The sequence below is a fragment of the Rana temporaria genome, chromosome 13, assembly GCF_905171775.1.
Source record: "Rana temporaria chromosome 13, aRanTem1.1, whole genome shotgun sequence".
Lineage (NCBI taxonomy): Eukaryota > Metazoa > Chordata > Amphibia > Anura > Ranidae > Rana > Rana temporaria.
The window spans coordinates 98,003,495-98,016,423 of NC_053501.1; the positions used below are offsets into that span (position 1 = coordinate 98,003,495).

Consider the following 12,929-nt stretch of genomic DNA (forward strand, 5'->3'; position numbering starts at 1 on the left):
ATATATAATCTCTGTACTTGTTGCATTTTTACATTTATGGTGTTATGCTTGGTTTTGTTTTATTTGATCTTTTTCTATCTGTTGTTGATTTATTTTGCATCCATTGCTGATTGTCTCTCTTACTCTGTCCGGCTGTATGATAAGATAAAATAGCTGGACAGCATAAAAATCCCTAATAATCGTGATTATCATGGACACTGCCTCTACCAATCTTCTCCTCTAGGTAGACAATGTAAAAATGAACCCTTATCGGATGTTTATTTTTGTAAAATTAAGAAACAAACTCTGGCCTTTTTCTCTGGAGTTATATATATGTCTAATTGTATATATTTTATTTATTCTTTCATATCAAATTATTATTTCCGTTTTTTGAACTCTGAGCTGTATGATTCATTACGCAGGGGGCTTCTGGATGCAGGGGGAGGTTGAATCTTTCACTAAGCGTGATGCGGCCAATCACATGTCCCAACACAGGGGGCGCGGCCTCTTAGACGCCTCTGTTTCCCATCAGTAACATTAGATGGGACGCGCACGCACATCCAGCCAACTGTTCACCTTTTGGCTGTTAAGAGACAGCGATTTATGTCTCTTCCTTATGCGCTCCAGCATACGTCATCATGCTGGAGCGCACTATCTGCGTGCGCAATTGTTTTGGGACACGTGAACCGGAGGTGACGCCAGGGGTCAGCTTTGACTCTTTTCACCTCCGGTGGAAATGTAGCTATTTAAGTCAGCGCTGACGATGGACATGTCAGACGCTGGCTTGGACGGCTGGAGGAAGGACCATACAATCTTATGCGAGACGCCAGCATACGGATTCCACTCGTCCTTATGCTATTACTATTCAGCAAAGGTAATTATTCCTTGATTCAATGAATCTATGCCCCACTTAGGCTATCTAGCCACATGCACCATCCTAAAATATTAAATTCTTTTCTTATTCATTTCGTTTTAGAATCTAAGTGGTAATATGTGGTATTGTTTTTGAACCACTACACCAATACTACCCTGAAGTGTAATTCAACGGAGGCATTATATCCCCTAATTACAACAGGAAACATCACTGTACTATATAATTTTCTTTTTCTATCACCACTTAAGGTAAAAATTCTTGCTTATTTCTTTATCTAGTTTTCATATATATATATGGACAGTTGCCCTACTATGACAATAGTTACAGGCACTGTGTCCTATTATTTACATATGGGATAATCATTAGTTTCTGATATATTTATATATATATATACATACTTATTTTTCATCTATAGAATTTTGTGGGAACCTATTGGGAACCTCTGTGGATCCATCTGGCAGCACTAAGCTTAACCTTGCTACTATAGAGGTAAACATCTCCATTGAGCTTTCATTAGATATTTTCTTTTCCATTACTATTAAATGCATTAACAATTCATTTATACAATATATATTTATAGACATATTTTTCAATATTCTCTACTATTACCTTTATCTTTTTGCTTGCTTTTAGGAAGAATATAGATACATTTTTTGTCATCTGTATCTTCTCCTTCTTTGTGGGAGGAAATCCTCATAAACATTTCATTGTCCGCACCTGCCAAAATCAAGTGGATCTGGCTTCCACTGATTATAAGTGAAATAACTAATCTCCTGATTGCATCCAGTGCTTCTTTGCTGACTTCTGGGCAGGCCTTTCTGCCCAGCTCTCGGAGCTCTTTTTAACGGAAATGGTAAGCGCACTATATATCCCTCTTTATGTGTATATGTGTTAAAAACACACATTTTTTCAAATGTTTAAAATAAAACATATTAAATTATTGTACTATATCTGTATTAATGATGAATCTTTATGTCATACACAGACCGCTACATGCATTAAAGGAACAGGAACATTATGCAAGCCCTGATGAAGCACACATAGTGCGAAACTAGTTGGCTAAATCCGCATTAATCTTCCTTAAAATAACCAATTTCCCCCATACCTTGTTTTTCATGTAATTGTGGTTCTGACCATATATATATCTCATTGTATTAATGACTGTATGAAATATGATATTTTATATTTATATTGACATGATTAAATTATTTTTTGATACTACTTTAAACCTTGTGTTTTGTGCGCCTACCTTGGATACCAAGAGCAACACATCTCACATCAAAAAATCCCTATATTCGGAGAGGAACTGACCTCCCCTAATATATGCCAACTCCTTTTTATCTTTTATCATAAACACTGTCACCTAAGCAATAGGAGATGACGTTAAAAAATACCCTGTTGCCAAAGTCTAAAAAACACGCAGACGATTATATGTGCATTTAACATATTTTAGGAATGTCATTAAATGTAAAAAATCTCCCTTGTGTAAACAGCCAAAAGCTCGAAACTGCTGCTTGGATGTGATGTCATCAGCCCCAGCAGACTCAGAGATTTCACTCAAATGACACTTTATAATATTCCTCTTCACTCCTCCAACGGCAGCTAAATCAATGTTCATGGGGGGGAGGTGAGGGGCAGAGATGCTGGGCCAGCACAGACAGTAATTGGACACTCCCAGAAGAGGGCAGGGCTAAGAGAAACAATGAGGGAGCAGGACTGTGCTAGTGAAGTGACTCTGAGAATAGTCAAAATGTATTTGCAAGTTCAAAGTCACATTGCAGGTAAATAAATAATTTATGGAAAGGAAAATACTGCAAGAAAGTGACCTCTATTATCTTATAACGTCCATTGCTGATATTAGATATAAGCAGATAGAACTGAGCTACTCACAGAAGGTGTAAGAGACTTGGAAGCCCTTTGCCTGAGTAGACTGGTCACTGTGGAATACGAGAACCATAGAGTTGCCTTTGGAGTAAAGCACAGGGATGGTGCGATCCCCACAGAATGGACCCCTTTTTGTACCATCCATGAAGAGTGTTAGATAGTCGTACATACAGAAACTGGAAGACTCTAAATGGAAGTCACTTATGGTCAGAGCAATCTGAAAAAGAAATACAATTATGACTAACATGACAGTGTTGTGTTCATACAACAAACACATCATTTTATATAGCATTAAAGTAAGTATTTTGTTTCTTACAATTCATTGATGTTACAGTCTACCTGAAATAATATTTGACATTAAAGCCACATTAAACTCAAGAGCTAACATTTATTATATTGCCGTTTACCAATTTTTACATGTGATGGCTGCTTTTGTTTTTCTTTTGTAGTCTTTTTTCTATGTTCATTTAGTGATCCAGCCAGCAAGTCTGTTGTTTTTCAAAAGCACAAGCTATCGTGCAGAATGTATCAGTTAACATGGATAAGCCAAATCATTCAACACTGACAGTGATGCTTAAAATGACCAGCTTAATTTATTCATGTAAAACCTTTATCCCAAATGGAAAAAAAAAACAACTGTAACTGATTTCAAAATGTGAACTGAAATTTGGATTCAACTTGTTAGTGTATTTAAATCTGTTAATACATTTAACACTCCCCTCCCCCAAACAGACAGTGCTGCTGATTGCTGTACCTCTTGTTCTCATTCATCCAGAGTAGAGTCTCACTAATACAGGAGGCGTGTTACTGGTCAGATCACCAGGTGAAAATGAGGAAAAGCCAAAGAAAACGGATGTAGCCACCACATCTAATGATTGCTAATGTGAAAAAATATATTTTTAGTTTTAAGAATTTTATGTCGCTTTAGGAATGACACTGCACATAAAAGGCAGTGCTTAGGAATCTTGTTGGAAAAAGGAAGTCCTTTCTATTCTTGCGGTGTAATGGTCACCAATCTACAATTTCCGGACAAGGAAGGAAAAATCCAGAGCTGGGAGATCTTCTGTGCTCCTCCTACATTACTGGCTGATTTCTTTGTCATTCACCGGTCTACAATAGACTCAAGAAACTGATCAGCCCCCTCCCTTCCTCTCCCCTGTGCTCCTGTTACTCCCAATCAGGATGGCAGAAATGAGTCCAGTGCTGCAAAGTCAAGTAAATCTTTATAAACCACTTACAAATGTCACACCACCAGTTCTCAGCCAGCTTCACAAATTACCACCAACACTTTTAGAGAATGAGGAAGTCTAATAATTAGGGAGAATTTTGAAGGCATCTTGTTTTACCTTATTTCCAACAGGAGCTGTGATGGTGAAGTTACAATTCATGTTTGGACTGTAGTTCCCTGGGTATCCCGGAGATGTAAAGCTGCCTTGAGAGTCAAAGAAGGATCCTCCACACTGCACTGTAAGAATATAGATATCTATATATATATAAAACTCAACATGTGTGTGTGTGTATGTATGTATGTATGTATGTATGTTCCAGCATCACGTCCAAACGGCTAAAGATATTAACATGAAACTTGGCACACATGTTACTTATATGTCAGCAACAAACATAGGATAGGTGGTTTAACCCTTACCCACCCCCATTTGCCATGGTCGGGGTTTTTCTTAAAAGTCCCATTCAACTCTGTGGGAAATACATGTTACTTCATAACTTCCAAACGGCAATACATATTTCGATAATACTTGGTCACATGTTACTTATATGTCCACTTAAACTATAGGATAGTTCATTTATCCCTTAACTACCCCCATTTGTGAGGGTCGGGGTTTTTGTTTAAAGTCCCATGCAAATCAATGGGAAATGTATGTTCCCACATAACTTCTGTACGCCTGGAGATATTTCAATAATACCTGGTACACATATTACTTATATGCCAAATAAAAATATATGACAGTTAAATTAACCGTTACCTACACCCTTATATAAAAGATAGGTTTATTTATATTACTATGATTTTCCTCCCCAAAAGGTTAAGATAGGAAGACCGGGCAACGCCGGGTATTCAGCTAGTAATCAATATGGTAAGGAGATTCATAATAGTACATGACATCATTTTATGTTTATGTGTATACTGTATATACATAGTTCATCCTCCCTTTTCGGAGTTCCAGGCTCCCCTTAGGCTAGGCTGATTAGGGCCAATGGAGCAGTGCAAACAATTTTGATTTAGGAATTAGGATTTAGGATTAGGAATGTTATTAAAAAAGTCTAATGAATTGGGGGAAAAAGCAGAACAAACAAAACAGATGATAGAGAACAGAAAGAAAGCAAACATTATTCCTTAAATAAGAATGTTAAAAAGCTTACCATCTTTGTTCACTTCAAGTAGATTGTACTGAAAAGTAAATGTTTTGTATCAATATCTTATTTCAAATGAAATCCAATAATAAGAGATAACAAGTCTTGGCCCCAACTCTTCCACACCCGGCAGAGCCCTCCTCAGCCCTACTGGGAATCTCTCAAAAGTGAGGTAAAATCCTTTCTTAGACAAATGTTACCACAACAGTCATCATTGGAAGATTTTACCGTATTCCCTGTTCTGTTCACATTTTTAACATTTTGTATTTCCCCTCACTTTCTGTCCTAGTGGCAATGGCCTATACAAAAGTCAAATCTCCCTACAGTGGATCCAAACAGTAATAAGAAAGTGTTAAACTCTAAGAGGATTCCTAACCCCCCACCACTTTATCCAAAACTAAGGGGAAAGAATTTTGGCTAGAGTTACACTTCACTGCTAACTAATATTGATAACTTATTCGACGTTATACTTTTCTAAATATGGTTTTGACCTGTCCCCTGTACTGTTCATGTCAGCTCATCATCTCACCTGTATTTGTGCAGATAGAGGTAGACTGGTCACCAGCCCCGTCACACAGCCCAGAAGCAGGAGGAAGACTTTTTCATTCATCTTGTTCAGAATTCTCCTTCACTGTAATGTGAAATATCTTCTCTCTGAAGCTTGGTTTGACACTCGTCTTCTCTATCACCTTTTATACAGGTACCAGAGAAGATCTGACCAATCATGAGACAGGAAACCAAATTTCAAGAATGACCTAAGTGGACATGTTTGGGAATTAGAACCATATAATTATTTCATGTGTGACACTATGGTCATTATTATTGTATTATTGTCTTGGTGTTCCGCTGCCCAGCTTGTAACTGATTGTCATGGTCTCCTGAATATTGTCTATAATTACATAAAAAGTCCTTCATCATCAAATGATTTTTCCAGCAAAAAATGTAATAAATTGGGACTGGCAATGTAATTTTACATTTATTTTTGTATTCAAGGTTATACCCATTCTATGAGATAATTCATCACTACAGTGCCATGAGCAATGATGTTTTGCGAAATGCAAAAACCCATAGTATACTAACAGAGATCATTTCTCTTTAAATATGAAATTTGATTGTATTAAATTGAAATGTACTTGCTTGAAATTGAAATCATATCCCCTGTCAAGCGTCTCTTCTCCAGAGAGAATAAGTTCAGTGCTTGTAACCTTTCTTCATATCTAATATCCTCCAGACCCTTTATTAGCTTTGTTGCCCTTCTTTGTACTCACTCCATTTCCAGTACATCCTTACGGAGGACTGGTGCCCAGAACTGGACACCATACTCCAGATGAGGCCTGACCAGAGTCTTGTAGAAAGTGAGAATTATTGCTTTAATCAAGTTAATTTCCTTTTTAATGCATGCCAATATTCTGTTTGTTAGTTTCCATCTTGCATACTATTGATGTTAGGCTAACTGGTCTGTAATTCCCAGGGATGTATTTTGACTCTTTTTAAAATAATGGTGCTATATTGGCTTTTCTCCAATCCAGTTGGTACCATTCCAGTCAGTAGACTGATTTATATGGAGACCTCTCAGTAAAAAAGATAACATGAGATTAAAGTACCATCATCCTAACATAATTTTGAATAGAGATAGGGTTCAGTTGGGACCCCAGAAGCCCAACGAAGCCCAGAGGGGGGGAGATAGGGGCTGGTGGACTATATCGGTACTAGGTAAATCAGTTATACAGAGGAATATAGTAGAGGAAAAAAAAGTTCAATTTATTAAAAGTAACATAAAGGGGATAAGGAATACACAATATTATAAAATTACAACAGTAGTAATGTAAAACAGATAGATTATACGACCAGCCAACACATCATAGGGATGGTATAGAGCCCTAGTCTAGGGCAGCGATGAAGCGGAGGGGGTCATATAGATCAGGATCTCTACTAGTTTCGCTACTCGTGGTAGCTTCGTCAGGAGATATTGGTCTGTGCACACAAATTCACTCGTTGGGGGAGCCTGAGCCCGGCATGGAGAAAAGGATCTCACACGGGGTGTAAGATGGTAGGGATTCCCCAGCAAAGTGAGTATCTGTGGTGACTGTGTAAATTGTTCAAAAGTTTAAGGCCCTGGGACCTAACTGGTAGTAGGCAGGGACTGTAAAAGAACCGCCAGAAACAACGCTGGAGAAATTCAGTTGAAAGATACCAGCAGTGGGAGTAAATTAAATATAGACCACTTGCAGTAGGTATACAGTCAAGTGTGTCCCAGGGCCGGGTGTGCATTGCTACACATTCTTCCCTTGGTTACGGGGTGGTTTGCAGTGTATAAGAATAGGGGGTTGGTTACCTCCCGAGACTGAGAATGGTAATCATGTGTTCCACTGCTCAGTATGGCCAACCATTTCTGGAAGACCTACCCTGGGTTCTAATGCCTGTTTGGGCCTATATTATAGGGAATATATTTTTATGCAGCGATATAGGACATCTGACCATTACTTGATACATAATGGCACCCCCTTGACCTTTTCTTTTCTGATTAGGTCCATCCACACTCTCCTCTTCTGTATCTAATACTATTTTTAATACTTAACATCAATGGGCTTTTCTCAAATCTCCTATCGATAGATTAGTTTGCTTCTGTTATATATCTATCTTTATTTCCCTTTAGTCTACGTATTTTTGTATGTGTATTATATACTATGGGCATTAACGCCCATTATCTGGAATGATTTACATTCATATACGCTCATATTCTTTTAATACATCAATTCACATATTACCCCTGTAGTTGATCATAGTCTGTTTACATATACATACTTTTACAATCACATGGGATTATATTTACGCTCATATATGCTCACATTCTTCTATACTATGGGCATTAACGCCCATTATATGGAATGATTTACATTCATATACGCTCATATTCTTTTAATGCATTAATTTGCATATTACCCCTGTAGTTGATGACAGTCTGTTTACATATACATACTTTTATAATCACATGGGATTATATTTCACACATTGGACTGTAGTCCGTTTTATATGATTAATAAATACTTCTGTTTTAGTTATGCTGAGGGACTGCCAGCAATGGGCGTTAGCATGAAACCTAGAGATCCCAAGGGCCTCCGCTAAATTAGTCCGCATTCGATGGGAAAATATTTGAAATTCCGGATTGGCTAATACCTCTTAGTGGGAGGGTGGATTCATGGTGACGTCCCCTATTTAAAATGCAAGCCTAGGTATGCGTGTACCCGCTTCAGAAGACAAGTTTTTACAAAACGTGCGTAAAGCGGATACACGCACACCCACACGCACTTCCGGGTTGATCAGCTGAGACGCTAGTGGAACGCACGCCGTTCCCAAGCTGGTGCCGACATCCGACCGGAGTACGAGTGCTGTGTTGGGACGTCTGCTATATAGCAGACAGTGGTTTTTAACCAGTTTTTATCTCTGAACATAGCCTGTGGCTATTGTTCTGTTTTATTTATTATTTTTTGTATCTTTCTGCATTACTTACCTTCTGCACGCCACAATGTGGGTGGCTAGTGCTAATAAACCACCTAGTTTTTTAAAACATACTACGCTATGCGAGCCTGTCTTTTTTCCTGGAGGAACTTGGACCATTAAAGGGACCCCTGTCACCCGTACGAGAGGGTGCCGTGACGTCATCGCGTTCCGTCCTGAACGCCGGCTGTGTTTTCCTGACCGAGTAGCGAGAAGCATCGGAACAAGAGATCGGAGACGTTTTGCTATCCATGCTGTATTTATATTGCCTAATTGTAAGTGCAATTTTTATTAAACCCTCTTCTATTTTTAAACGTTATACGCTATGAGAGGTCCTTCTTCTCTTTTTTTTGGTTTATGACTCTTCGGATTGTATGCTGAGCTATACCGTGGTTATCTTGACGGCTAAGGTATTGGGAGACCAGACTTCACACAGGCCCTATTAGACTGATGCAAAACAGTCTTTTCATCTGGTAAGCAGGCAATCTTATCCTTCCTCACGGGTGTATTGGTGACAGCTTACCTCACATCAATCAAGAGTCTTTCACATTGTCTGCACAATCCACTTCTCTTTCACAAGGAAAATTACTGGATAGAGTCATATGAACTTTGTTTCGTGACATTTTAAGACTTTTTCTTCATATATCCATCTGCATTTTTATGTTTTTTCCTATTCTGGCTAAATTTTCAGTTTATTCCAGAATGACTTTTTTTGTTTATTATTAATTTATATGAGCACAATATCACTCACTAGCGCTGCACTGTTTTTTTCTTTTTTACCCGTACGAGAGAACCAGCTCGGAAAGTCTAAGGACGGGAGAGTCGCGCTGAGGAGCCGCTGCAGTGTACATATTTATGCACTTTACCCCTGCAGGGGTGAGTGCCTCTGGTGAGTGGGGACCCAGGAGGGGGAGCACCGGAACCAGTGCGTAATCACCTAAGGCATATGATCATTCACCAAGTCAAGGCGCACTTTTGAATGGACCAATTTATTCATGCTGCTATTTAACTAACTGCATGCGGACTGTTGCTATACTCGTTGGATAATTTATTGATTTATTTTGAACTGTGCACTTGAGGTACCTCACTGAGGTCGGGTACCAAGTTTAAGCACTGGACTTCACTTTATTATTATTATTATTAACAATTGATTTATTCTACTATATTACACTTTATGAATTTGGTCGCACATTGTATATATTTGTAACACCATTGTCACGACCCAGTGTGGTCACCCTGATCGGGGTATCAGGTTCTCACTGTTATATATATATATATATATATATATATATATATATATATATATATATATATATATTTATAGTTTATTTTCAGATGATACTTATCATCTACTACTTTTCATTAGATTGCACATATTTGTTGAGGGGACCGGTGCCCCCTCCTTAGGATTTAATTTTGCACATATTTGGCCATTATCATATACATCATTTCTGATTTATCACCTGTTATATACAGCAAGCACTTTTGATTACTATATCCCCTTTTCTGTCACATACAGGGAAGTGTAGAGACAGCGCCACCACCCCCATATTCCATTATCTGTTACTTTTTGTATTTCCTTTGGGAAGTACTTATTAGGGGGGGCTGCAGTCTGTTACTTTATTTATTTTTAACATCTTACCCTAAGCGCGGGTTTACCTTTTATATTACCTACGAAACGCAAGTTACTCCTTCTGGATCTATTTTCCAAATCATCCAGTTTTTGTAATATATATTGGTTTGTTTTATCTTGGGCAAGTTCAGTAGCCTGTGCCTGGTATAGCTCCTATTCAACATTAGATAAGCGGTGCCCTAGCTCATTGAGTCTGGTGCCATGTTCACTCAGTTGTGATTTGATCTGCGCCATCCCAGCATTCACTGCCTTCTCTACTGAAGCAGCAATCATGGGGGTTAAGAGCGCTGCCACTGCCTGGGCTATGCGCTCTGTAGTGTTGTCCCCAGATTGTAGTGTCCCCGAGGTGTGAGGAGAAGGAGGGGGGATGAGCTGCCGCTTACCTCCATCGCCGCCGGCAGCGCTGCTGCGTGTGGAGCCGAGTAGGCCGAGACCGGGGCCTCAATTTGCGGGAGAGCCGACGGTGCCGCCTGGGCCGTTTGGGTACGAGCGCCCGATTTTTCCACAAGGCGGTCCATAATGTAGGAGGGGTGGACCCGGAGGTGGAGGTTGGTCTGCTGGGCGACTCAGGCTGGTTTTACAGGCAGATTTAGGTTGTGCTGCGGGAGCCGAGGAGAGAAGCAGCTACTCCATACGGCACCGGAACCAGAAGTGTTTTCGGGCCTTTCAATTGGGGCAATGTTTTTTGGCATGTCTTTATTTTTGGGTACCCAAGCACTGGTTATGGTCCCCTCAACAATCCGAATCATGTCTTCCAGCAATTTGAATGCATATTGGTTGTCCATTTTTATATATACGTTACGCACGATCCACTATTTTCGACCTCTTGGGAATTCCAAATTTTTCCTTTCAATAACAATTTCTTGACCACTTTCATCTTTTTTTTTGTCAGAGCAGGTTTCTGCATCACATTGTGATTGTGGCATAAAGCTGCCAATTTTGTTCTTGCTTCCATTGAGTCAAATCTGTAGTGTATTCTTTTTGGCCGAAATTTGAGAATGATACTGTGGTATGTTTCGAGAATCCCGGTCTGACAAAAAAAAGTAAGATGCTTTGTGTCCTTCTCCAATTGTCCATCAAGAACAATTGCAGACAATGCAATATATGCAGGTGAGTTTCGTTTTAACCTGGTAACAGGATGGTCATCCACACTGGTGGGATCATGTAAGCATTTGTACTTTACATTTTCAATTACCCATTCATGTTCATCCACTATGTGATGTAGTAGTGAGTGCCAAATGGCTTTGAAAACGTGTTTATTTCCATTCCAATGACTACTACAAAAATACATATGATTCATAATGGATCGGATCCATGGCATTAGTGCTTCATTAATTTTATTTTTTTGCAATTAGAGCCAATTTTCTACAGAAACTTTTAATGTAATGCCATAAGTCAAATTGGTGATTAATGTTTTTATATTTTGCATTGGTTGAGAATTCCAGTGTGCCTATCATTTCCCACAAATTGAATATCCAAATCATTGTCAATTATGAGATCTAAACATTTTGTGAACCCCAACTTCTCCATCGCAACTGAAGAAGTTGTTTGCGTCACCTGCACCAATTCAAAGTCCACAACTTTCTTAGAAGCAGTATCCATAAACGTGTACGTAGAGTACTTTGTGGAGAAGCCAGGGCTATCACATTGCCCATCGCCAATTAGGTAGAGTGGTTTATTGTCTATTTCAATAGTCACATCTTCTTTATTTTTTTCCCAGCTAAGATCAATGGCTTTGAAAACAAATACATTTTGTGATCGATTGTAAGTTGTTTTTCCAAACATTGCTATGCCGCAGAGATCAAACATTTCTCTCACTTTGGCATAGCTACCTCCAGTCTCAGTGATGGCACCTGCGAGCAATATATTGCCCGCACCATAATGTTTTACTTTTGGCTGACTTTCCCAAATTTTTCGACAATGGTGGTCGGTACAGGTGGAGTGTACTGTAACCATCGTACCTATGATTTGTTTTTCCAAATGTTTGATTTTGCTAAAACAACCTCATTCAGGGCACATCATTGAATAAAGCAGTTTGTCTAGACAGCTTTCAAACACTATAATTTTTTTTTCTTTGACCAAACATAAGGGATGTGGCCAGGGCTCAAGTCCTGTGGGAATGCGTGGGAACAGAGTTCCTGCACTTTTTTCACAGCAGGAACTCAGTTCCCTTTGCAGGACTAGAGCAGCCGAGAGCAGCCAAGCCGCCCGAGCCAATCCTTCACTAAGCGGCGATGCCCAGCTCGAGTCACTGTCAGGGGCAGGCCAAACCTTAGTAATCCTTTATGTTAATGGCCACTTCCTGTATATGGATTCATCAGCTAGTGTGCGGGTATTCCGTCACTTCCTTGTTGCCGCAATGTCTCCTGGGAGCTTTTGTCATTGTTCCCAGGAGACATTGCGGAGGTTTACCGCGAGTTATCGCTGGATTTAGAAAGAAAGGAGACATTGCAGAAGTCTGCCGCAAGTTATCAGGGGATTTAGAAAGAACTTGCTTCTTTCTAAATCCCGCGATAACTCACGACAGACCTCCGCAATGTTTTCTGGGAACAATGACAAAAGCTCCCAGGAGACATTGCGGCATCAAGGAAGTGACGGAATACCCGCACACTACCTGATGAATCCATATACAGGAAGTGGCCAGTAACATAAAGGATTACTAAGGTACAGTGGATCGAAAAAAAAAACATG

The 12,929-nt window shown here is 39.4% G+C and overlaps 1 protein-coding gene across 1 annotated transcript in view; it reads right to left on the reverse strand.

The window, feature by feature from the left end:
- Nucleotides 1-5,795, reverse strand: part of LOC120920692 (cubilin-like) — a 135,643-nt gene extending 129,848 nt beyond the window's left edge. Inside the window, exons 1-4 of the mRNA XM_040332905.1 lie at nt 5,637-5,795; nt 5,117-5,144; nt 4,084-4,202; nt 2,744-2,954 (exon numbers count right to left, since the gene is read on the reverse strand). Of these exons, the coding sequence (XP_040188839.1) occupies nt 2,744-2,954; nt 4,084-4,202; nt 5,117-5,144; nt 5,637-5,717 (439 nt within the window). The 5' untranslated portion in view covers nt 5,718-5,795. The remainder of the gene's footprint in view (nt 1-2,743; nt 2,955-4,083; nt 4,203-5,116; nt 5,145-5,636) is intronic.
- Between the last annotated feature and the right edge of the window lie 7,134 nt (nt 5,796-12,929).